Here is a 23,237-nt window from a genome sequence, read left to right on the forward strand (position 1 = left end):
GGGAGTGCTGCTCGGCAGAGAGGTCAGGCATGGCAAGCTGCAAGTCATGCAAAGTGGGCTGGGCCCCGTGCACTTGGTGGGTCGCTGGAGTAGAAGAGGAGGCGGGGGCCTGGGTGCCTTGCACGTGATGGGCTTGGGTGAAATTATGGGGCCGGGAAGCAGAAAACCGTGGCTGCCAGGGAGGACTGGAAGGTGCATGACTGCGGGAAGAACTGGAAGCAGTGGCACGGCGCGGTGGTCGCCACGGTTGGCCATGGAGGGGATGGCCAACGAGATAGCCATGAAGTTTATGGCAGGTGTCTCGGGTATGATAATCAAAATTGCAGTAGGTGCAGTGGAGGGGAGGACGAGCAAAGGAGGGACGGGACGGGCCACGAACAGCCATGGGAACGGCAGAGAAAGCTGCCGAAAAAAAAAAAATTAGGGCTAGGGTTATAAACCTGCTCTGTATACCATGTAGAAAAAGGTATGTAGGCTAAAAAATATATTTGTTATTGATACGTGAATGTAGAAAAATGGAAGAGAATGCAAATGGAAGAGAATGCTTATGGAAGAGAATGCAAATGGAAGAGAATGCTTATTTTTTTATTATGTTTCTCTACAAGATTACAAGGATATATATACATGATACAAGTGTGTAGGTAGGACAAGGTAGCCGTCCTAGTGTGTAGGTAGGACGGCTGTAGAGGACAAGGTAGCCGTCCTAGTGTGTAGGTAGGACAAGGTAGGACGGCTTGACGACTGTAGGACGGCTTGACGGCTGTAGGACGACTTGACGGCTATAGGACGGCTGTAGGACGGCTTGACGGCTGTAGGACGGCTAGTGTGTAGGTAGGACAAGGTAGGACGGCTTGACGGCTGTAGGACGGCTTATTCTTCCAATAATAATATTATATACAATTACACAAGGACTCCAATCATATTCCTTATTTGTCTAACAATTTAGACTATAAATTAACTAAATTATAAGTTCAAGGATGCTTCTTAATAACATGATCGAAATAAGAAGAATATTAGGGCTCTTGTTTTAGTTTTACTTTACCTACACTAGTACAAAAACATACTTATGTGACGAAAACTTGCGCGACGGAGCAAATTATGTTGTGCAAGGACATTTTGCGTAACGTTGACAACTAAGCGTCACGCAAGGACATTTTGTGCGACGGGACTTTGAGCGACAAAGCATTCCATCGCGCAAAACTGTTTAGCGCAACGAAGGTGTACCTTCGCCGCACTGTGTTAGGAAAAAAAAGGGTAAAAGTCTTGGCAAATTTTCTTTGCGCAACGGTGAACCAAAACGTCACGCAAAGGCCATTTACGCGATGTAGTTGGTCCATCGCGCAATTTTCTAGCACCAAATCAAGGCTTTTACCACTTTTTTCCCAACATTGCACTATGAAGGTACACCTTCGTGTTAAACAATTTTGCGTGATGAACCGTCGAAAAATTTCAAAATATATACAAATAAGTTTGACGGTTGGATCGTTACATACAAGTTTGTCCAGTTACATAATCTTTGAATGTTTTTTTTTTTTACGATTTTTGACATATGAGATCTTGAAGTATATACAAACAAGTTTGACGGTTGGATTGTTGAAACTAATTTCGTAGAATGCGTATCACATCAAAACGATATATTCACTAACAATTAGAGTTTATTTTATACTTTCATTAAGTATAACATAAGATTCCATTAGTGTAAATATTTTAAATTGCAGATCGAATTCATTCATTGTATTCATATAGGGTCAAGGAGTGTAATTGTAAAAAATCATCAAAATCGAAGTTAAAATAATCGTTATATTGTGATTTTTCATTTATAACGGTCGAAAAGTTTTGTCCCATTACATAATCTTTGAATGTTTGTTTTTTGCGATTTTTTACTTATGTGTTCTCGAAGTATATACAGACAAGTTTGATGGTTGGATTGTTGAAACTAGTTTCGTAGACTGCGTATCACATCAAAACGATAGATTCACTAACAATTAGAGTTTATTTTATACTTTCATTAAGTATAACATAAGATTCCACTAGTGTAAATATTTTAAATTGCAGATCGAATTCATTCATTGTATTCATATATGGTCAAGGAGTGTAGTTGTAAAAAATCATCAAAATCGAAATTAAAATAACCATTAAATCGTGATTTTTCGTTTATAACCGTCGAAAAGTTTTGTCCCATTACATAATCATTATGACACGCCCCAATCCCGATGTATGTGGGACATTGGGATGGTCACTTGCTGGCCGACATCCGTGGGTGACGAAAATCATTTGTTGAATGCAAATGTTGAGAACAAGAAATAAATAAGACTTATAAATTTAAAAATAATGAATACGCAAGTGAGAAATGTGTTCAGAGCATATAACTAACTAGAACACTAAAAGAAATAATATAAAATTGAATAAATAAAAAAATGGGTCCTACACCAAGAGGACTCGAAGATGCCGATGCGGAAGTGCCTTGACGCTGAGATCGTACGCCTCAAATCTAAATCCTGAGGGGGCGCAAAACAAACATGAGTGCACCTAATTGATATATATAAGAAAATAGTTATCAACATACTAACCCCCAAAGTTTTATGAAAACTAATAATAAGTGATAAGTTTTTCCGAAAACCCTAGCATGCCATAAAACATCTCATAAATCATATCTTGTATATAGTGTGCTAAATAGTGGTATCGAATGATAATATCTCCCAGCCCAATGCCTGCTCCCAAGTCTTTGCGCCCGTAGCCAGAGATTATTTCTCCTAACCTAATGCTTGCTCCATGTCCCTCGATCCGAAGCCAGGGATTATTTCTCCCAGCCTACAGCCAACACCATGTCCTCGCCCCTAGCGGAATAGTGACCACTAGATACGCACAAGACATTGAACATAAACTTTCCAAACGTAGGTACATATATCTCAAAATCATCTTCATAGTATAAAGTTATCCATCATCTATACTATAAAGAAGTATGTGAAAACATATTCTAAATAATATATCGACATCCGTTAGATACCCTATAAGAACATGGGTTTGATAGAAAATATGATATTCCAAAATAAGCTCAATATAGCGTGATAATCAATTTCTCATAAAACGTTCACAAAACGTATTCAGTAAATCATGCTTTTCATGTATACATTTCTACTATTAAAACATGCATTTTAGAAGGGGTTCACTCACAGATACTCTGTCGTAGAAGAGCCGTACGAAATAGGAACAACGAAATCACTGCTAGAAATTGCACCTAAGCACATAAATAGTACAATTAACAAAACTATACTCAAACGATTTAATTTGGGAGAACATACATCAAAAACGGGTCTAAGATGTCGAAATTAGCCTAGGAGGAGTCCCGAACGAAACCCGAAAAAATCAACGAAAAGTCAATGTTGACAGTTGATCGGTCAAAGTTAAAGCTGACTGTTGACCGGGTCAAAGTCAAGGGGTCAGAGTCAATCGGGTCAAGGGGGTTGGGCCTAAAGGGTTTAGGTCCAAGGGTTTAAAGGGTTTGGGTTTTAAACTCGACCCACTGTAAAATGGTTTTGGGGTTTAAATAAAAAGGGATTTGGGTTGGGCTTCACATGGTTTGGGCCTCTGGACATTTGGGCTCCAAGTTTAGGTCAAATGGGCTGGGTAACCCGACCCAAAGGCTTGGGTTGAGGGTGGTTTTTAGGCCACCCTTTGGCTGGTTTATGGGTTGATTTTCCAAGGCTCATAACTTAATTCGTTACTCAACCAAATGAAGTGATTCAAAAACGAAAGTTGTACTACTTGACGAGTGGAAGAGAATGGTACATTGCATGATGGCTAACTCGTCATGGTTTGGCCGGAAAAAGCCTCGAAAGGGGCAGTGCTTGCCGAAAAATTTGGAAAAGCTACTCCGAGCTATTTTTCTGCTATTCACACGTATACACAACTTAAAACAAGCTTCGATCTAACCCTAAAACTTGTCCCAAGGGTTTTTAAAAGCTTACCAATGTTGAAAAATTACGAAAGCGTTGGGGAAGACGATTTTTGACATATGCGACCTCGAAGTATATACAAACAAGTTTGACGGTTGGCCGGATCGTTGAAACTAGTTTCATAGAATGCGTATCCCATCAAAACGATATATTCATTAACATTTAAAATTTCATTAAGTATAACATAGGATTCCACTAATGTAAATATTTTAAATTACAGATCGAATTCATTCATTGTATTCATATAGAATAAAGGAGTATAGTTGTAAAAAATCATCAAAACTGGAGTTAAAATAACTGTTCAATTGTAGTTCGGATGAAGATTAATGTAAAATTGCTAAATTGAATGATATATATTTATTTATTTATTTATTTTGAATATATAATAATTTTTATAATAATTTTTTTTTAAATATATCTTGCGCGACACATAATAGGATCGTTGCCAAACAATTTATTATAATAATTCTTTTTCTTTTAAATACATCTTGCGTGACGCCACAATAGAATCGTTGTGCAAACACCCATGGTGCGACATCATAATGTATTGTTAAAATTTTGGCGGTCTAATTTTTAAAAATGGGCGCTTTTTGTCTTGTAGAACCCTAGGCTAGGTGTTCTCATTCTTCCCTTCAGAGACCACTCCAGTTCAAGTCTTCCCTCAGTCAGTTCAAGTCTTCTTCTCCGTCGTCTTCCTCCGGTTCGTGGTTCTCCAGCGTCGTCCGGGGCCGGTCGGAACGGGCCGAGTCCGTCAAGATGGGAGCAGACTCCCTTTCGGGCAATTCCGGCGACAATTCCAGCCCTGTTATGCTGAAGAATCAGTTCCGAGGCGTGCTCTTGAAGTACGGCCCCAAACCTATTCAGGTCTGTCTGTTTCTCATGTCAATTTATGCTTTTTGTTTCTGGATTATGCTGCATTTGAGTAGTGATTGAGTTGCGGGAGCTCGATCTCTGTTTGGAAGTTGGTAATTTGAAATAATTGGGGCTATTGGTGCCATTTCGTTGTTGAAAAATGCAAATTTTAACTGTTTGGTGGTCTGAATTATGTTAATGGTGAGTTGGGAAGATTTGAATTTGGTGGTTAAAGTATTTTTTGAGCAGTTTCCAATTACTGAGATTGGTATTTTGAAAGAATGGGGATAATTGGTGCCATTTTGCTATCGAAAAATGCGATTTTTAACCGTTAGCTAGTCTGAATTATGTTATTGGGATGTTGGGAAGATTTGAATTTGGTGGATAGAGTTTATGACAATTACTGAGACTGGGATTTGAGGTGAAATGATGGAGCTTGGGTGAGAACTTAGAAGGTTAGGATGGGTTTTGGTACCATGCAAAAAATAGATATGTAGTAGTTCACCGGCAGCTATTGAGGGAGAACAGCATTTCAAGAATGATAGGATTTTCAAAGTCATTTGTTTCAATGCTATTTATCTATGGAAAATAAGAGGAGAAATTACCTGGTTCTGTTGTTGGAAGATTTAGTTGTGTCTACTACTCTGTAGACTGTACCTATTCCTTTTTGTTCAATAAAACACATTGCTCCCCGTAAAAAATGTTGGAAGGTTCAGTGAGCTGCTTCAAGAACACAAGTTTCATGCCTTTTGGTTGCAGTGGTTTGGTTAACATTTTGCAAGATTAAACTTGTAAACTAGATTTATGTGTAAATTGCTCATAGAATTAAGTATTTTGGATTTTAGAGTAAAGCCCAGCAGTCAAATAAAAAAAGTTACTATCGTAGTAGAGGCTAGTTCAACCAGATCATACTATGGATTTTCTTTATCCTTTTTCCAGTGCATGTCTTATGCAAGTCATTTTTTTCTTCGCAAAATCATCAATTTTCATTTAATATAAAGTTCTTGCTGTTTGTTATTGTTGTCGAGTGTAGTTCAGTCACTTTCATTGTGCTCACATATAGGAGTCTATCTTGTATGCTTATACATACAATTTTCTTGATGATGAATGAGAATTATCCTTCCCATGCAAAACAGGTGATTATCGACGGCAAGTCATTTTTATTGGTGGACTGTCTGATGGTTTTCTGCAACAGAGTGTAACACTGCTTGTTAACTTTCTTTTGAAGAGAAGTGATATTTTGTCTTCCATCACCAATGCTTGTTTGTGTGACGAGATTGCATCATATGTATGATTTTCACTCACAGCGGTTTTCTTCATTTAATAAACGCAAATTCACTGCATAATGTTGTGAGGTGCTTAAAGAAAATTTTGATAATGTGTTGTTCCCTTCTTATCTTTCTTTTATGCGATTTACAGATACTTGGAACCTCTTGCAATTGCTATGGACAAAGAGAAATGGTCACTTGTTCAACCACTCTTGTCATCTTCATACAGTGGATATGGCACTTCCAGCTTGAAACAAGTAACTATTCAACCAATCCCTTGCTTTGTTTTATAGGTTCTTGATTCGTGCACCGTTTCCTGTGTTTCTTTTAGAGTACGGTAAACAACACATCCTTGCAAGTTGCAAGACAGTTAGTTTTACTTGTATTGTATCTACATGTTTTAAAGGATCCATGGTGACTGGTTTGGACCTTTCATCAAGTTTAGTTTGTTACATGTTTAAGCTTTCTGTCAGGTTTGTGTTGATTGCATTTAGACTTGAGCTTCTGAAGTTAATGAGAGCACTCATCGTGTCACTTTTTGATGCATTTAATTAGAATACTATGTTTTTGGTTCTGACTCTAGGATATTGTACATTACATGCGCACAAATGCTGTATGCTCCCAAGCGGTCCGTGCTGCCATTCTTCAGTTAGTGCCCTGTCCATACTCTGGTTCTACCATATTGAAATGAAAATTTGAATGTGAATAAATTCAAGATGCTAGACGTGAAGCACCTCGTTCAGAATTAAGGTGTTTAAGATTATCATCTTGCCATTTGTGTGCAAGTTGGCTCCGTTGTTTACTTGTCAATTCCACCAAATGTTCAGTTGTAAATTGTAGGTGATTGATGTTCTGCTGAGATCCTGGACTAGAAGCTTGGTCGTCGTCATGGCAAAGTTGTTCGGGGTATGGGGAAGGCGCGGGTTCGTGAGACAGGTGCCTCCTCTTCGAGACCGACCACAGGACAGGTCATTGCCGTGACGAAGGAAGTGGAAACCCTAAAAGATAAGATTGTAGCCCATGAAGCAGCTTGGGATGCCCGAGAAGCCCAGATTGCAGCCCAGTTTTCGGTTCAAGACGAGAAGATGAGCATGATCTTACGAGCCTTACAAATGTCCGGTCTCCAAATCCCGATGCTAGCACCTGATCTTTTTCTTGGTTTATTAATTATTGTTTATAATTTAATTAAAATATTTATACAAAATTAAATAAAAAATATTTTGTCAAAAAAAAAAGAAAAAAAAAGTGTTTGTGCTACGACAATACCTACGTCACGCACCTATCTTTGCACAACAACAAGAGCAAGATACGTCGCGCGAAAACTTTTGCGCGACGCATGTATTGTCGTAGCACAAAGACCTTTTGCGCGACACAGGTTACGCCTTTGTTGTGCAACCCTACTTTCACGACCCTTGCACGATGATTTGCGTGCGACTAAGTTTTCGTTAGGCTAATTTTTAGGCGACGTTTTTTAACTTTGTGCGACGAATTATGCTTCGTCCCGCAAATTGTTATTTGTACTGGTGCTACCAAATTTTATTTTACCTTTGTTATTTTACCTTTCAAATTTTATTTTTCATACTGTCCTAGTTCACCCTAATTAAGTGAGTCAAATAGCCTTGAACAGAACAAAAGAATAAGACCAACACTAGCGACTAAAAATTGGGATCAATGGCCAGGTTGGCTTGGCCACGTGAACGGATTCATACAGGGACTCGGTTGGTCCTGAACCCTCCGGAGGTCAGAAAAACGCCTATGAAGATCATCCAGGGAACTCTCCGAATGTTTCAACATGAGGGATGAACTTACGCTTCAAATAAGTTTGTTTGTTTGTTTTGTTAGAAAAGATATAGTTATAGCCCAGTCGAAATTTTGGTACATCACATGCAGCAGTTGCCTTGCGAGGAAGAAGATGTTGAAACCCCTATTTTTTGGAAGTTTTAACGAAACATTTCTGGTACTGTGAGGAGTATAGTATGAGATTTTTGAAGTGTCAATAACACTTTTTTTTTTTTTTTTTTTTAAACCAAACAAATAAACTCTTTTTGGTCCTTCGTAACATGGTTTTTTTCAATGACCTAACTACGAACAATGTTTAAGCTTTAGGATTGAAATTTGACAACCTATGTGACATATTAATATCTTTTAAAATTTTTACTCTCCGATATGTTAAATTTAAAACATAAAATAAAAATTCATGTTTATTTTCTATGCGTTGCATTAATTAGTAATAAAAGGAAATGAAAAGTAAAAACCCTCTAAACATGCAATGTTTTGTAGCAAGATAAATTCAGATCCCACCATAAATCAAAGTCTACATGCAAAATGTAGTTTATAAACAGTACAAAACATCAAAATAACAACGTACGTATTTGGTACAGAAGAGATTAATCAAAACCCTAGACTAGTACTGACATATTTCACAGTCACTTGCGAGCGATGTCGTAAACTTTTGGGCGGCGGCAGCGACTAAGGGCCTGATCAATCAAGGAGCAGCAAAGGCATCATCAACCCACTTGTCTTCTTGAACTGAGAGGGAGGAGGGCGAGCTGAGGAGAGCTTGAAGAGCGGCTCGTACTCTGTTAACTCGCTTACGCTGGCGCATGCGCCGTAATACGACATCTTTGTGTAAGGGTTGGGAGGTGTGAGTGGGTTTTATATGCACATGGCTGCTCACGTAGTTATGCTCATGCGTTTCTGCAGGTTCTTCTTGCTCTTCCTTCAAATCGTTTCCGGTGATGTTCACGGCTTGTGACACGGAGGATTTAGGGTTAGAAAACATAGAGGAGAAGGGAGAAGACATTGTCTGGCTAAGTGAGAAGCTAAAAGTGGAAAGGAAGAACTGAAGGTGGGATTTAAGAGTGAGTGTGGTGTTTCTCAAATTATATACAGAGAGAAAGAAATGGGGGTTTTGGAGGAAGTGCAAAATTTGGACGGTGAATTGAGAGAATCAAGGATGCAGCTTTGCAGGGAATATCAGAGTTTCATAGACACACAGCACGACCAAATCCGTGGTTTCTGACAAGGTCGGTTACCGTTCTTCACAACAGATGCTACCATATCTTGGAAAAGTATCATTTCTAGATCCTTTCCACCAAATTCATCCAATCACCTAATCTGGATTCTTAAAATTTGATCCAACGGCTAAAGTTATTATAACTTTTAAAGGAGCTCCTGTTTATAGCCATTAGATCACATTTCAAAAGTCCAGATTAAATGATTTGATGAATTTAGTGGAAGGGATCCGAAGATGATCCCTTTCTCCATATCTTAAACCCAATTGATACAGTAAATCGCATAATTAATATGATTAAAATTCATTGAGCTTAAAAAGAATAAATGAATACCAACACAAAGCATATTTAATGGGATAAGGTTAGCGGGTTCTATCAATCTCTGATAACTTTTTGGAAGGATTGGATTCGAGAAATTTTTTATTGTGACGAGAACATGAGTGATACATCACATATTTTTATGTAAGTTGAGAAATTTTATTTTTTAAATTATTAACTTTTTAACATATATATCTTACCATTTGTATAATTACACGTAATGCATCACCTCGTGTGCTGATCGTACTGAAAAATCTCTCATTAGATTCTGTCATTGTTTTGGATTTACCTATATCTGTTGGATTTGATTATTTCAATGCATATAAAATCTGTATGTTTCTTTTTTTGGTCAAAGGTAACCTTCAAAATAGTCATTTTAGTACTAGTTCTTTCTTTATCTTTCAAAGGTGTGCACGATGAAAATTTCAAAGTGCATATAACAACTTTGTTAGGCATCGTGTTGTATATAGAATTGGATTCTAATGTATAAACTAATATTTTCAAGGTAAATTGAATAAATAAATAAAATAAAAAATATTGTCTAATTTGGACGTAGAAGATGGATTCGCTAAAGTTTTGGAGAGACATGCAAAATGGTCCACCAATGATACTGTTTCCAACTTAACCACCTGCTAACCCATTATGAGTGAGATTTTATCCTAAAATGCCTTAATGTAACTAAGAATGAAACCATGTAATTATATTATAGCTTGTTTTTATCAAGTTCACGATGTGTGATTTCCAACAGAATCACTCGTGAAGAGCAATTATCTATATCAATCCACTCCAAAGTGATAGGATTAGAAGAGAGAAAATTTCTCCATGTCTAATCTCTTCAAAATGAAAGATCATTCTCCTCTACTTCATTATACTTTAAACTTGAAAGGGCTACTTATCTCAATCCAATTTTAAAACCGCCTTTTTTTTTTTATAAACGATAGAGATAGTGAGTTAAACTATTAGTTGTTAACAGAGAAGAGGGATCAGTAGGATCAAACACGCAACAAAGTGCATAAACATGATTACTTTCCATTACTATGGTAAAACGTCATCTGCAAAATTGTCTCATCTTTTAATCCAGTCTAATAATACATTGGACCAAAAGACCAACTTTTGATATAACATAGATCACAGATAGGCCCATTTTTCCTAACCATTCTGGAAATCTAATGGATGTTTGGATTTTGCATTCCGTATCCATGCAGGGTTTATGGAAAAGGAAAGGGAAAACATGTAACATGTAAAACTGCAAAGTACAAAGTGATACCAAACTAGGGTTTAGGGACAAGTTACTACGAAATTACTGTTGTTTTCACACCAAACTAATGGATCTTTCCAATTGAATACGGATGAAGCATACAGAAAATAATATTGACATTTACAGTGAAATTCTTTCAAGTACAGTAACATACATGTGTACGTACGTATGTGATTCTTTGGGGTCCCCGATTACGCAACTCTATATATATATATATATATATATAAGATCAGTTCCAGTTAAAGTATAAGAAACATAGCTAAACCATATATATTAGAGCATTACGAGTTCTTAAATATGGAAAATCAGTTACTTACATGTCATAACATGGGAGAATAGAAGAAGCAAAAGAAGGAAAAACACCTTTGCTTCTGAACTCTGATCATGTGCTGGTGATAAAGTTTCATCACATATATATCTTCACTTTTTGGAAATATATATATATATATTTTTTCATTTGCGGTTAATCTAAAATGTGAAGAGAGAAGATTCAAACTCGAGATTTCGAGTGTAAGAGAGAGTACTCTTAACTAGCTAATTGAGATTGCAATTAAATGATTTGATCATAATTAGTGAGAAGTTTCATAACTAGTATCTTTATAAGGGCAAGTGTATCCAGCTTATCATTTCAAAGAAATTAAAAATGCCACATTAATACATTTTAGAGACAAATGATTAACGACAACAATCTTTGCTCATTGGTGGGTAGCAAATAGGTAGGGTAGGTACAATACGTGCGTCCCACTGCCACCAGAGAATTAGAATAGATATAATCAAATAAAAAAAATAATGCTAGTGAGATCAAATTTGTAAACTAAATTTTTTAAATTAAATGATGTGATTATTGATTATTGGATTATTACTCAAGTGTTGATTAGCGTGCTTATTTTTTTATTTATGACATATCATTTGGTTTACCAATTTAGTTTAAAAATTTGTTATCCCTAATATTATCCAAATAACAATGCACAACGTATAATTGGCTTCAAAATTACAATGCATACACCGTGACATAAGTGAAAGCACATAATTTATCTTGATTACTTCTAATATGTACAATGTTCGGTAAAATTAAGATCAGACGCAAACACATGTATAAAATAATTCTAACTTAAAAGTATGCGACATCTACATGCGTGAGTTACTGAAACTAGCACGCATTTGACAAAATGACATGAACCAATATGCATTATTCAAATTGAACCTGATGAAGTTGATCAAACCACATGTTTGCACTTACACAACACTACATCGACAAAATTAGGCAATGTCTTGTACCTATACACTACACGCTACGTTGCATAGCATCGTGCTTGTAAGGAAGTCGCAAGTACGTGGCCTCCCAACATGGCTCACTAAATGGTCCATGGGCTCCATATCCTATTATGGTCCAAGTGCCCCAAATAATTCAAAATCCCGTACCCCAAACCCTAGAATTTCAGAAAGTGACAGAGAAACCGAAACCGTAGACGTGGCAGCTGGGAAGGTGACATTGGTACTTGGTCTCACACGTGTCACAGTATGAATGGCCGTACCAAACGTATAGCGAAAGATTGTGCATCATGATATCACTGATTCCACATTTGCCGTTTCGACCCTCTTCGGTCTGGTCAAATCACTTTCCCTTCGGGGTAAGAACCGGTTGAATGAATTTGTAACCGACTAACGGCCTCTAACGGAAAGCAACAGCCATGCCAAAACCCTAACGAATTAGTTCCATTACAATTTCTTTTCAAAAGGTTTCTTGGCCGTTTGCCATCATCAGAAAACTAGGGTTTCTTCGGGCCTTCGCGTACAAATAAGGAACTAAGGTTTTTTTATTAACTGGTCATCTTGTCGTCATGTTCCACTTGATTTTATATAGTGGTAAAATAAAAGGCTGCTTTTCTCCACCATTTCTTTTGTTGCCCATAAATTTCAACAGTGGAGCAAGGACGACGTCGTCGTAGATCGAATGATTGACACTCAAACCATATATGGAAGGCTATGGCTTGTTGTTTTCTTGTTGTTTACCCTTTTCTTTATGGTGATCAGCAGCTCCTCTGATTTATTATTCTGTAGTTTTGCGACAAAAGAGAGAGGTATTCTACATTTCAAATCAATTTTCTTTGTATTGAAAGATTTTATAAGGTGAGTTTCAAATCCCTAGCAATTGGGGCAATTGGCTGAGACGTTAAAGGTTCCTAATGAGTTTTGTTTATATATGATCAACAATTAGTGGATCCAAAAAAGGGAAACAAGCTAGGAAATATTGCATGGATATTAATACGTCAATTATTCTTACAATACCCCAAAACGAGAAATTTTTGTTGATTACCTGCAGTAGACTATACTATAATTTTTTGATGAAAGTCGGCCTTGGTTCTATTGTTTTTTTTTTTTTTAATTTTTTTTTATAATTATTATTGTTCAAGGAAGGGAAGAAAGTACAAAACTAATACAATAATTTAGGAAAGGGGTAATTTCCGACATGAGACGCGTAGTTGGAAACCCAATACCCTACCCTTGGGTACTGAACCACATTCAAACGTGTAGGCTCTTTGTCGATGCAATGTTCTTGACAATTACGTGCCATTAATTTTAAGTTTAATGGTGGACCACGAAGGAGCCTATTCCACAAGCATGAGATTGCCCTTTTTCTTACATTCACATTGCATACATAAGATTATTGGAGCGTTCATGTGTGCCCGTGCTTAGGTTGTACGTATTTCGTTAATGAAGATAATTTCTTTTTATTGTGTGTCAATTATTGATATTTGTTTCTCTTTTTTGCTAAAATGGCTATTTTTTAATTCGTTATATATCACCATCCATGTTCATACAGAATAGATAAAATGGATATCATCATCGTCCAACTGCCTGCAAGTTAGTGGTGCATACATCTTTTCTTACTTTAAACTTTTTAACTTTAAACTAAAGGAAGGAGTCCACTTAGCTACGTACGCTGACATTCTAGCAACATATGCATATGCTTGCCACCCACAGTCAAATAGTATTGCACTTTTCCTGGTCGGTAGTAAAAGTATAACATATTTGCAGTTTAAAGACGGACTCCGGCATTTTCCTCCAAGAAATTATATAATCATATATGAAGTAGCTATTGCTTTTATCACGTCTAAGTTAAAATGTAGTTTGATGAGTAGGAATTGGCTATAATACGCTTACATGTATTTAACATAATCATTATGCGATGGTCATATAGAGTTTATGTGAATATATGTATTTAATATTATCATTATCTGACAGTCGAGATAATGATTATATTAAATACATATAAGTATTGTAACCACATACATGATAGTAAAATTTAGAAGAGGAAGGAAAAACCAATGACCAACATCTGAGCGACACCAAACATTAGACTATAGCCCTAGACCCATAACCATAACAATATAGAAATCACTCTGAATATAATGATTCGAAACTAGAAAACACCACAATTACAAATATTTTTGTTTCTGGAACACAAATTATCATGCCAATTTGATCCAACTATATAAGAAACAAAGGCAATAAAACAAAGGCAAGAAATGATCACACCCAATTACAAAAATGAAGTCACAAATTTTAAAAGAGTTAAAAATTTCAAGGGCGTTCAACCCAATTTAAACGAGTCCATAAAAATTTTAGTAACACTCAATTAGAATTTTAAAACGTGATAAAAGTTTATATATAGAAATTTGATTATATTGAATTACGATCAAAAGTACTCTATAAAAGATTTCAAAAAATGATAGATTCTAATAGAATTAAAGGGATCTTATAGTGTATTTTAAACCTTAACAAATTTAATTTTTCGCCTTAATTAAGATTTTAAGAGAGTTCATTCAAAATTCACGCGAAGTCTACTACAACTCCTAAGCTGAATTTATTATAATTCCTAACTAATTATCTCATACCTCCAACTACCAAGGGCTTTAGCTCACTTGCAATCCACCCTAATTTTTTCCCTTTTTCAAGGGCGGTGCTTTTTCTAATCTATACATGCTTTCTTCCTTTGGCAAGTGAAGGATGGTAAATTAAAGGATGGTGTGTGCTTAATTATGACAAAATCATGTCTCATAACACAACCATTTTGCATTGGATTTTGACCATTTAGTAAAAGGGCAGTATAATTAGAAATTTTCAGCGTGTTTGGAACACGGACACATATATGTATGTCATTATATAAGAAAAAAATACTTGAAAAAAAATAATTTCACTCCACTTATATAATAACATATAGCGTACCATCAAACGTTTCATACGCATCGAAAAACCTTTCCAGTACAATATAGGACGTAAAACCCTAAACCGCCAAGGAAAACAACTCTAACATAACACCTCAAAATAGCAAATATACAGAGACCACCCAACTGACCCAAGCCCAGCCGGAACCGTATAACACACACACTTGCTATTCTGAGCGTCCGACCCGGATTCTCCGGAACCCGAAAACCCCTTTGCCACGCAACCCCAACGTATCCACCCCACACGTGTCAAAATCACAACGGCCCTCAAATCCCTATTTATATTTATATAGTCCCCCGCTCTCATCTCCCGCCTTCTGTTGTTCATTTCGTAAATTAATTCCTTACATTCCTTAAGCAGTTGGCCACCTCTCTCCATTTTCTCCTCCCACCATTAATTAACACCCACATCTCTCCAAATTCAAACTTTAAAAACTTCAAAATCTTTTAGTTTAGTTTGATTTAATTTCCGTTTTAATATTTAATTAGTTTCGCGGATGCGAGCGATTAAAATTTGAAAAAACAATTGGTTTCGAATAAAATTTCTCTTCAATTGAATTAGGGCAGGATGTTGGCGGAGGCGGAGTCTATACCTCGGAGTAAGTTTGAAAACCTCGCGCATTCTGCCCCCAACATCCCCCCCTCCGCCGGCATGGTGACCGACCTCGACGTAGAATACCCGACACGGAACAGCAGTGCCTCCGCCCTCAGCCCGGCTTGCTCTCTTGACCCGACGCGAATGAGCGGTGAGTGTTCTCCGATGACAATGTCGCCATGGAACAACACCTCCAGTTCCCCCTTATCCAAGTCACGCTGGCAGCCGTTCGAGGAATCTAACGTTCCTCCGAACGGCCTTATTGGGTCTCTCCTCCGCGAGGAAGGCCATATCTACTCTCTCGCGGCCACAGGAGACCTGCTGTACACCGGTTCCGACAGCAAGAACATCCGGGTGTGGAAAAATCTCAAAGAATTCAGTGGATTCAAATCGAACAGTGGGCTCGTGAAAGCAATCGTCATTTCAGGCGACAAGCTCTTCACGGGTCACCAAGATGGAAAGATCCGGGTGTGGCGGGTCTCATCGAAAGACCAGAGCGTGCACAAACGCGCCGGGACTCTGCCTACAATGATGGATATCTTTAAATACTCCGTGAAACCCAGTAATTACGTTAAGGTGCGGCGGCAGAAGACGCTCTGGATCAAGCACTCCGACGCAGTTTCGTGCCTGAGCCTCAGTGAGGACAAGAAGCTTCTTTACTCTGCCTCCTGGGACAGGACGTTAAAAGTGTGGCGAATTGAAACCTCGAAATGCATCGAATCGATCCACGCGCACGACGACGCGGTGAACTCCGTCGTCGCGAGCGTGGAGGGGATGGTGTACACGGGGGCGGCGGACGGGACGGTTAAAGTTTGGAAGAAGGAGCAGAGCGCGAAGATCACCAAGCACACTCTGGCGCAGACTCTGCTGAAGCAGGAGAGCGCGGTGACCGCGCTCGCCGCCAGCGCGTCGGGGTCAATTGTTTACTGCGGATCGTCAGACGGGTTGGTGAATTTCTGGGAGCGGGAGAAGCAGCTGTCGCACGGCGGCGTGCTGAAGGGGCACAAGCTGGCGGTGCTCTGTTTGGCGGCGGCGGGGAACTTGGTATTCAGCGGGTCGGCGGATAAGACGATTTGCGTGTGGCGGAGGGAGGGAACGATCCACACGTGCCTGTCGGTTCTGTCCGGGCACACGGGGCCGGTGAAGTGCCTGGCGGTGGAAAAGGACAAGGATGTAAATGCGAGTAAAGCGGACGAGCAGCGTTGGATTGTGTATAGCGGGAGTCTGGATAAGTCGGTGAAGGTGTGGGGGGTGTCGGAGCAGGCGCCGGAGCTGACGGCGATGAGTCACCAGCGCGGGGGGTTCGATGCGGATTCGATTCCGTCGGATGGGAGTTATTCATCATCGGCGGGTCGGGGCAGCAGCCATAAGAAGAGGTTCTGATGATTTATGACCGATGGGTTTTCGGTCTAATAGGGTTGCGCCACGTGTCTGATTCAAGATCATGCATGGCATAGAGAGGATGATTTGGACCGTTGATTGTTGGCGATGAGATGAAAGGATTGGAGTGCGTGATGAAGGGAGTATATACTGTATATGAGAAATAAATTAGTTTCACTCCATTTCTTTGTTAATTTCTTACTGATAGATGTGTTTTGCATGTTTCTCATGATGATTCGGGGACAAGATCTTAATTAAAAATTGACTAAAAATGTTTTTGGTGAAATTGATTTTCGGTTTCAAAAATATTTCAATTTCTTTTTGGAATAAGCAGTAGATATATACTTATTGGAGGAAACACTTAAAGTGTTTTTTCAGACTTCACTTGAATTTTTACTAAAAATTGATTTGAAAAACATTTTCATCAAAAGCTTTTTTAGTCATTTTAAAATCACTTCCTAACGAACTTTAAGACCCTTTTTTGGTGTACCTTCTTATTCATTCAATATAATTATTAGAGAACATTTGTTGATCTACTTGTCAAATAAATAGACAATTCACCGCAAGAAATCTTAATTGTTAGCAAAGTCGTCGGTTAACTTAGATTATTTTCCTTATATCCCTTATCTTAAAAGGGGGCGATCCCAAACTAACAAGACTTCCTGTTTTGCTAGGGTCTTTGGTAGAGGTGTGAGGGGAAAACATCTATCGTACGCAATATTACCCTTACTTTGCAAAGAAGCTTTTTTTTTTTTTTTACACGAACCTGTAACTTTTTCGATTACAAAAAAACAACCTTTCTGTTACGCCAAAACTCGCCCTTGCATCCCTCATCTTGAGGATTAAAATACTTGGGAAACAATCAACTAAATATATATTTCATACTGTAATTAAAGTTGTGGAAACAAATCGATTTTTCTGATATACATGTAAAGAACTTCATTACAGGCTTGTACTGTAACTCAAAACAACGGTGGAAGTAAAAAATATGTCATGAAAACTGCAACGTGCAATACGAATTCTCATCATAACCCATCAAGGGACACATAAACTCGTTCGGTTGGTTAAGACCGAGGCGCCAAGTCTGATTCTCCTCCCCCAATATCGCTTGTATAGAAAAAAATATCGTAACCCTAAAGATGAATCGGTATTCAATGCGATAATGTACGAGAATGGCTTCCTCTTGCTTCGGGTCGCCTATGTGAGCTCAGTCCAGGCAAATGACCACTCCTACTACCAGCAGTGTTCAAGTCTAGGCCTAGAGGAACAACTGGATCTCCGCCTTCTAGCACTCTCAGCACCTGTACAAAAAGCCACGCAATTTGAACTCAAACAACTTCATCCCCCAAAAAAGAGAAATTAATTTGGCACAGAGTTAGCAACTGAGCTAGGATATCAGGTAACCTTTGACATTGGGGGTCTGGATTCAGGGTCCCGACGCAGACACAGAGAAGCAGCACGTGCCAGCACCTGTAGTTGATGGGGAAAGTCGGGATTTTCATCGGAGGCCAAGTCCGGATCCAGTAACTGATAATGAGTTGGTAAGATGTGGTGTGGCTCTAATGTAGCTAGTGGGTGGAGCCATTCTTCTAAATAACGATGTCCCTTGGCATATTGTAGTTCAGTGATTCTTCGACCGGTCAGAAGCTCTAACAGAACTATTCCAAATGCATACACATCAACTTTATGTGTAATTTGCCCGCCATCCACATACTCCGGCGCCAGATACCTACATATCACATTGAGCTTGATCAGATGGAATGACTTCCTTTTCTTTTTTATTTCATTACATGCATATAATTGCATTGCTTTTGTACAAAAGAAATCTAGGACCTATAGTATGCAGGATGTGGAGAAAGTACCCTGAAGTTCCAATCACGCGGTCCTCACTGCTCATCTCCCATTCGGAGTACAATCTTGCAAGCCCAAAATCCGCAACCTAAACAAATAACAAACAAGTAAGCACATGAGCACGTTCCATAAGCGTCAATACAGGTGTATTAAATGTTTGATTGCACACAGGAAATGTGAACAAATTTCTGACCAGTGTAAATCATGGAAGAAATACAAAATTAAGAAATACGATCTGTACTAGACAAGGGAACATGGTTTTTAAAGTACATGATATAAATTCCATGATTATATCAAGTACCAGAGGTTCAAAATCGTGGGTTAGAAGGATGTTGTTGGGTCGGAGGTCTCTGTGTACTATACATCCCACTCTACAATCTTCGTGCAGATATCGTAGACCACGGGCTGCTCCTGTTGCTATCTTTAGCCTCAATTCGCAATCTAGACGGGTTCTTTTCCCTGTCATTCAGAGAGAATGTCAAGTCTATGAAACTGAATAGAGTTGTGGATATGTTCCAAACTAAAAACATGAAGAAAAGTGCAAACCATGCAAATGGAAATCCAACGAGCTGTTGCAGATGTACTCATAAACCAATACCCTCGCCTTGCCTTCAATACAATACCCTATCAGCAACACAACGTTCCTCTGTTGCGCACAACTCAATACTCGTACTTCCCTGCAGAAGTCAGCATCTGCTTGAGATCCACCAAACTTCAACTGCTTCACAGCAACAACTTGACCGTCTCTCAAAACTCCCCTGTGCACCACACCGAAACCACCTTCTGCCAAGAAGTTGATATCTGAGAACGTGTCTGTAGCTTCCTCCAACTCTTTGTATGAGAACTGCTTTGGAGGTTTCCCAAATACCGGTGTTTTGTGTTGACATAGAGAGCATAATGGTGGAGGTGTTGAGGAGGTTCTACCCAAAGAAACGGCATCCCTGATGCTAGAATTAATAAGGTACCCTTTCTTAGGGGTTTCCTTCGGGTCAAATTTATCTATCCTTGTATCTTGATCAAATTGTGAACACTCTTCAAAAAGAGTAAGGAAATTGGGAGATCTTGGTTGGTGATTGTTTTTACTATTTTGGGGAGTTGGGGGCTTTCCATGATCAACAATGTGATTTTGGGGGATCCAAAAGACACTCTGAGTAGTGACTGCAGATGACGTTTGAGGTTTAGATAGATTTATAAGCCTCTCTCCAATTGTCTCAAGTTCTTCATACGGATCCTCTAAATCATTTGGTATGCGGTCTCCTATTCGTGGTCCTTCGAAAAGAGGATTCTGTTCATAGACGAGAAAAAGAGAAGTCACAGTGTCGTAACTTGATGATGAACCTTCTCCCGTGGTTCTTGTGTAGGAGGAGCTTGGTTCTTCAGGACTGCTAACCGGAGTGGAATGCTTCATTCTATGATGCCCTTGAAATTTTCCAACATGAGATCCTGGTGAAGAAGCGGCAGAAAAGAATGGGGTTTGGAGTTCATCTTGGCATGCTAGATTGAGCCTCAGGACTTTAGGCTGAGTTCCATTCATCATGACAATGTTGCATCCAAGCTCATCCATGCAATGCTTCCGCTCTTGCTTCAACTTTCTGTTAAACAAGGAGAACAATCGGTTGTTTAGCCGCCCATTCAAATCTTATACACTTTGAGGGAAAAAGGTACCAAAAAACTACAACTACACAGGCTTAAGAATAACGTCGTTTCTAGTTTACGATGGCACTAGATGTGTCCAGTTGTGAAGGAAGCAATCGACCCGTAAAGCATGCACCTAAATCAATAGCTCGGAAATAAGAAACAATACTTTTTTATGTTTAATTACTTGTCCAGTACGACCCAATTGGCTCCGTTGCATCTTGCTTCAGCCGCCACAACCCCACCTGGTGTACTTAATACCACCTTAATCCTCACTGTTACCTGCAATATATGATCATAACTAGTTATGTTTTAGAACCAGCGGCGAGGTTAGGATAAACAGTAAATTAGAAACCGAATTCCTGGCAACAAAAGTAAAGGAAAAAAATAAACACCACGAAGATAAAAAAACGCGCAAATAAATTCAAATGATCTAAATGGGATTGGTTAATGATATTAAAAGTTTCATAGTTCATACAGAAGATACGATCCTTTTTGATAATTCCATGCACACCCCACGACATGTTGCAAAGCACATGCCATGTTCCCCTCAAATGATTAACTTATTTGTGCCTAAAAACAAATCCAAAATCTAATAAACTCTGACAACCAAGTGATCAACCGCAAGAGACACTACAAGCCATATGATTATCTTGTTAAACAATATTTCCTTAAACTAAATTATCTAAACTACATATTAATAGAATTCCTTTTGCCAACCAAAAACCAATGACATTACAATTATAACATTTAGTACATACATGAATCTAAACTACATATTAATAGAACTCCTTTTGTTAACCAAAAACCAATGAAATTACAATTATAACCTTTAATGAAAAAAAAATAGAAAATGACAAAAATGTGGGCATTAAAGTAATTTCACACAAACAAGTTTTTTGCTGTTTGTTTCTGAACCTCACAACCAAAAACAAATAACTCCTCGCATAAAAAAAAATTAAAAAACAATATTTGAGAAAAATATAAATTATATATCTCATACATAAAGTGTGTGACATTTGCTAGTATTAATATAAAATTAACTCAATGTTTTTTTAATTCAACCTAATTCCGTCGGCTTAAAGTTAACTATAATGAAATTCAAACGCGAGTGTAAGAAGAAACTTTATGCATTATTGGAGATAAATTGAAAAACGAGCATACAGGGCAGACAACTATAGCCTACATCATCAAGTTGTGTCCAGTTGTGCAAAACAAAGAAGCAAACGACAAGTTCCAACGTCCACCGTCCACGTGGCCGCATCTTAAGCACTAAGCAGGCCAACCAGACTACGTGGGTCATTGTCGCTAAAGGTTGAAATTTTCAAAACGGAGAAATTGTAAATAGACTAAAATGGACTCGAACGAGAAACGCGGTAAGTGGCATTAAGGTAAATTCAGTTAGCAATAACGATTCACCTGGATTTGGCTGTGAAACTGGAGAACCATCTGCGAACACGAATCGGAGATCTGGCAAATCCGATCCGGCAAATCTTCCCGACGACGGCTCCCGCAATCTCCGGTGAATCTCGGAAAGTTCCAGAACTTGCCACCTGCCTCGTACAAATTCAACATTAGCAACACGAAACTGAGCAGCAGAAGTAAGGTTTAACTACAGTTTACAAGCTGAATTACCGGTTTTAGCGGTGGAGAAGACGGCGAGTAAGGTCACGCAGTCGCCGGGGTGAACGACGTGAGTGAGCGCCCAGGCCAATGCCGTTTTCGAAATCACCTTCTCTGCTTTCACAGCCACTATTACTTTATCGGCGCTTCCGCCCGTATTCGCGGCGGTGCCTCCTTGTCCGACCATTGATTGCTTCCTCCCGCGGAATTGTCAGGATCTTTTTTCAAAGTTGCGGAAACTGTGAAGTGCAGTAGGTTGGAGTTGGACTCTGTGTGTGACTTTGCGTTGCGTTCGTTAGAACTTGGGAGTAGGAGGAGGATCGTATTAACCACCTAATGCTAACCCTGGTTAACTGACCCTAGTTAAGATATGCAAATTATCAACCTTTCATTTTATTAATAATATAAACTAGATTTCGTGTAATTTACTTTTTATATTATAATTCGATTTATATTGCGATCCATTAATTTAAATTATAAGATGATTAGTTACTTAATATTTTGGTCTGGTGATAAAAGAAACTTGGAATAATAGAAATTGGTTCGTGTTCAGCTTTAGTTTTATAAACTATTTTAAACTACAATGTAAGGATCAAACTTGATCGTTAGGAGAGCATAATGTCTTTATCAACTGATTTAATTCACATATATAAGGTTTTTATATCATAAGTAGAAATGAAGAATTTGTAATTTAAGTAGATAAGAGTCTTTTGATTAATCATTCTATAATCCAGGAAAAAATATTTAATGCGATCGCCATACTATGACAACAGGCACACTTGGTACGTGCCACATATAAGTAACTCGCCATAACTTTTATCCTACTCCAGTAAGTAATTCGTCATATTTCAAGAGAAGTTTTTCATTGTTTCTAGAACACGACTAGTATATTACATGTCATTACATAAGTAAAGAGAAATTTTATTTTTCAAGTTGTTAATTTTTAACGCAAGTATTTTACAACTTGTATAATGACATATGATGTATCATTCTGTACTCCGAGCACACTACAAATATCTCATATTTCCGGGAAGATTATAAGTAGCTTGTAGAATGATCTCCTCCTTTGAACTAATTAATCATTGGCCAACCAATTCCATATAAATTGTCCAAAGTACCCCTTAATAATTAGGAACTCTAAGAAAAAGACAATCGGCTGTTGAAGGTTATAAAGGGCATGTAACAAGAACCCAGATAAGATAATCGGGAAAGCGCAGTCTTCGCCGTCGTTTACTGGGAGGCCAATTAGTATAAACTG

General features: G+C 38.3%; 2 protein-coding genes across 3 annotated transcripts; one reads left to right on the forward strand and one right to left on the reverse strand.

Moving 5' to 3' along the window:
- The first annotated feature begins 15,223 nt into the window (after positions 1–15,223).
- On the forward strand, positions 15,224–17,089 carry LOC137718720 (protein JINGUBANG-like). Its single transcript, XM_068458263.1, has one exon. The coding sequence runs from the start codon at positions 15,464–15,466 to the stop codon at positions 16,871–16,873; it is 1,410 nt and encodes a 469-aa protein (XP_068314364.1). The 5' UTR covers positions 15,224–15,463; the 3' UTR covers positions 16,874–17,089.
- A 648-nt stretch (positions 17,090–17,737) lies between these two features.
- LOC137718116 (inactive protein kinase SELMODRAFT_444075-like) lies at positions 17,738–22,259 on the reverse strand. Of its 2 annotated transcripts, XM_068457620.1 has the most exons (8): positions 21,992–22,259; positions 21,776–21,909; positions 20,544–20,638; positions 19,268–20,313; positions 19,023–19,180; positions 18,733–18,809; positions 18,275–18,599; positions 17,738–18,171 (listed from the first exon to the last, which is right to left on the reverse strand). In XM_068457620.1, the coding sequence occupies exons 1-8, from the start codon at positions 22,164–22,166 to the stop codon at positions 18,022–18,024; spliced, it is 2,160 nt and encodes a 719-aa protein (XP_068313721.1). In that variant the 5' UTR covers positions 22,167–22,259; the 3' UTR covers positions 17,738–18,021. The 2 variants fall into 2 exon arrangements, with proteins under 2 accessions (XP_068313721.1, XP_068313722.1); XM_068457621.1 differs by lacking the exons at positions 21,776–21,909; positions 21,992–22,259 and adding an exon at positions 20,835–21,097.
- Between the last annotated feature and the right edge of the window lie 978 nt (positions 22,260–23,237).

This window comes from Pyrus communis, chromosome 15, assembly GCF_963583255.1.
Source record: "Pyrus communis chromosome 15, drPyrComm1.1, whole genome shotgun sequence".
Taxonomy (NCBI): Eukaryota; Viridiplantae; Streptophyta; class Magnoliopsida; order Rosales; family Rosaceae; genus Pyrus; species Pyrus communis.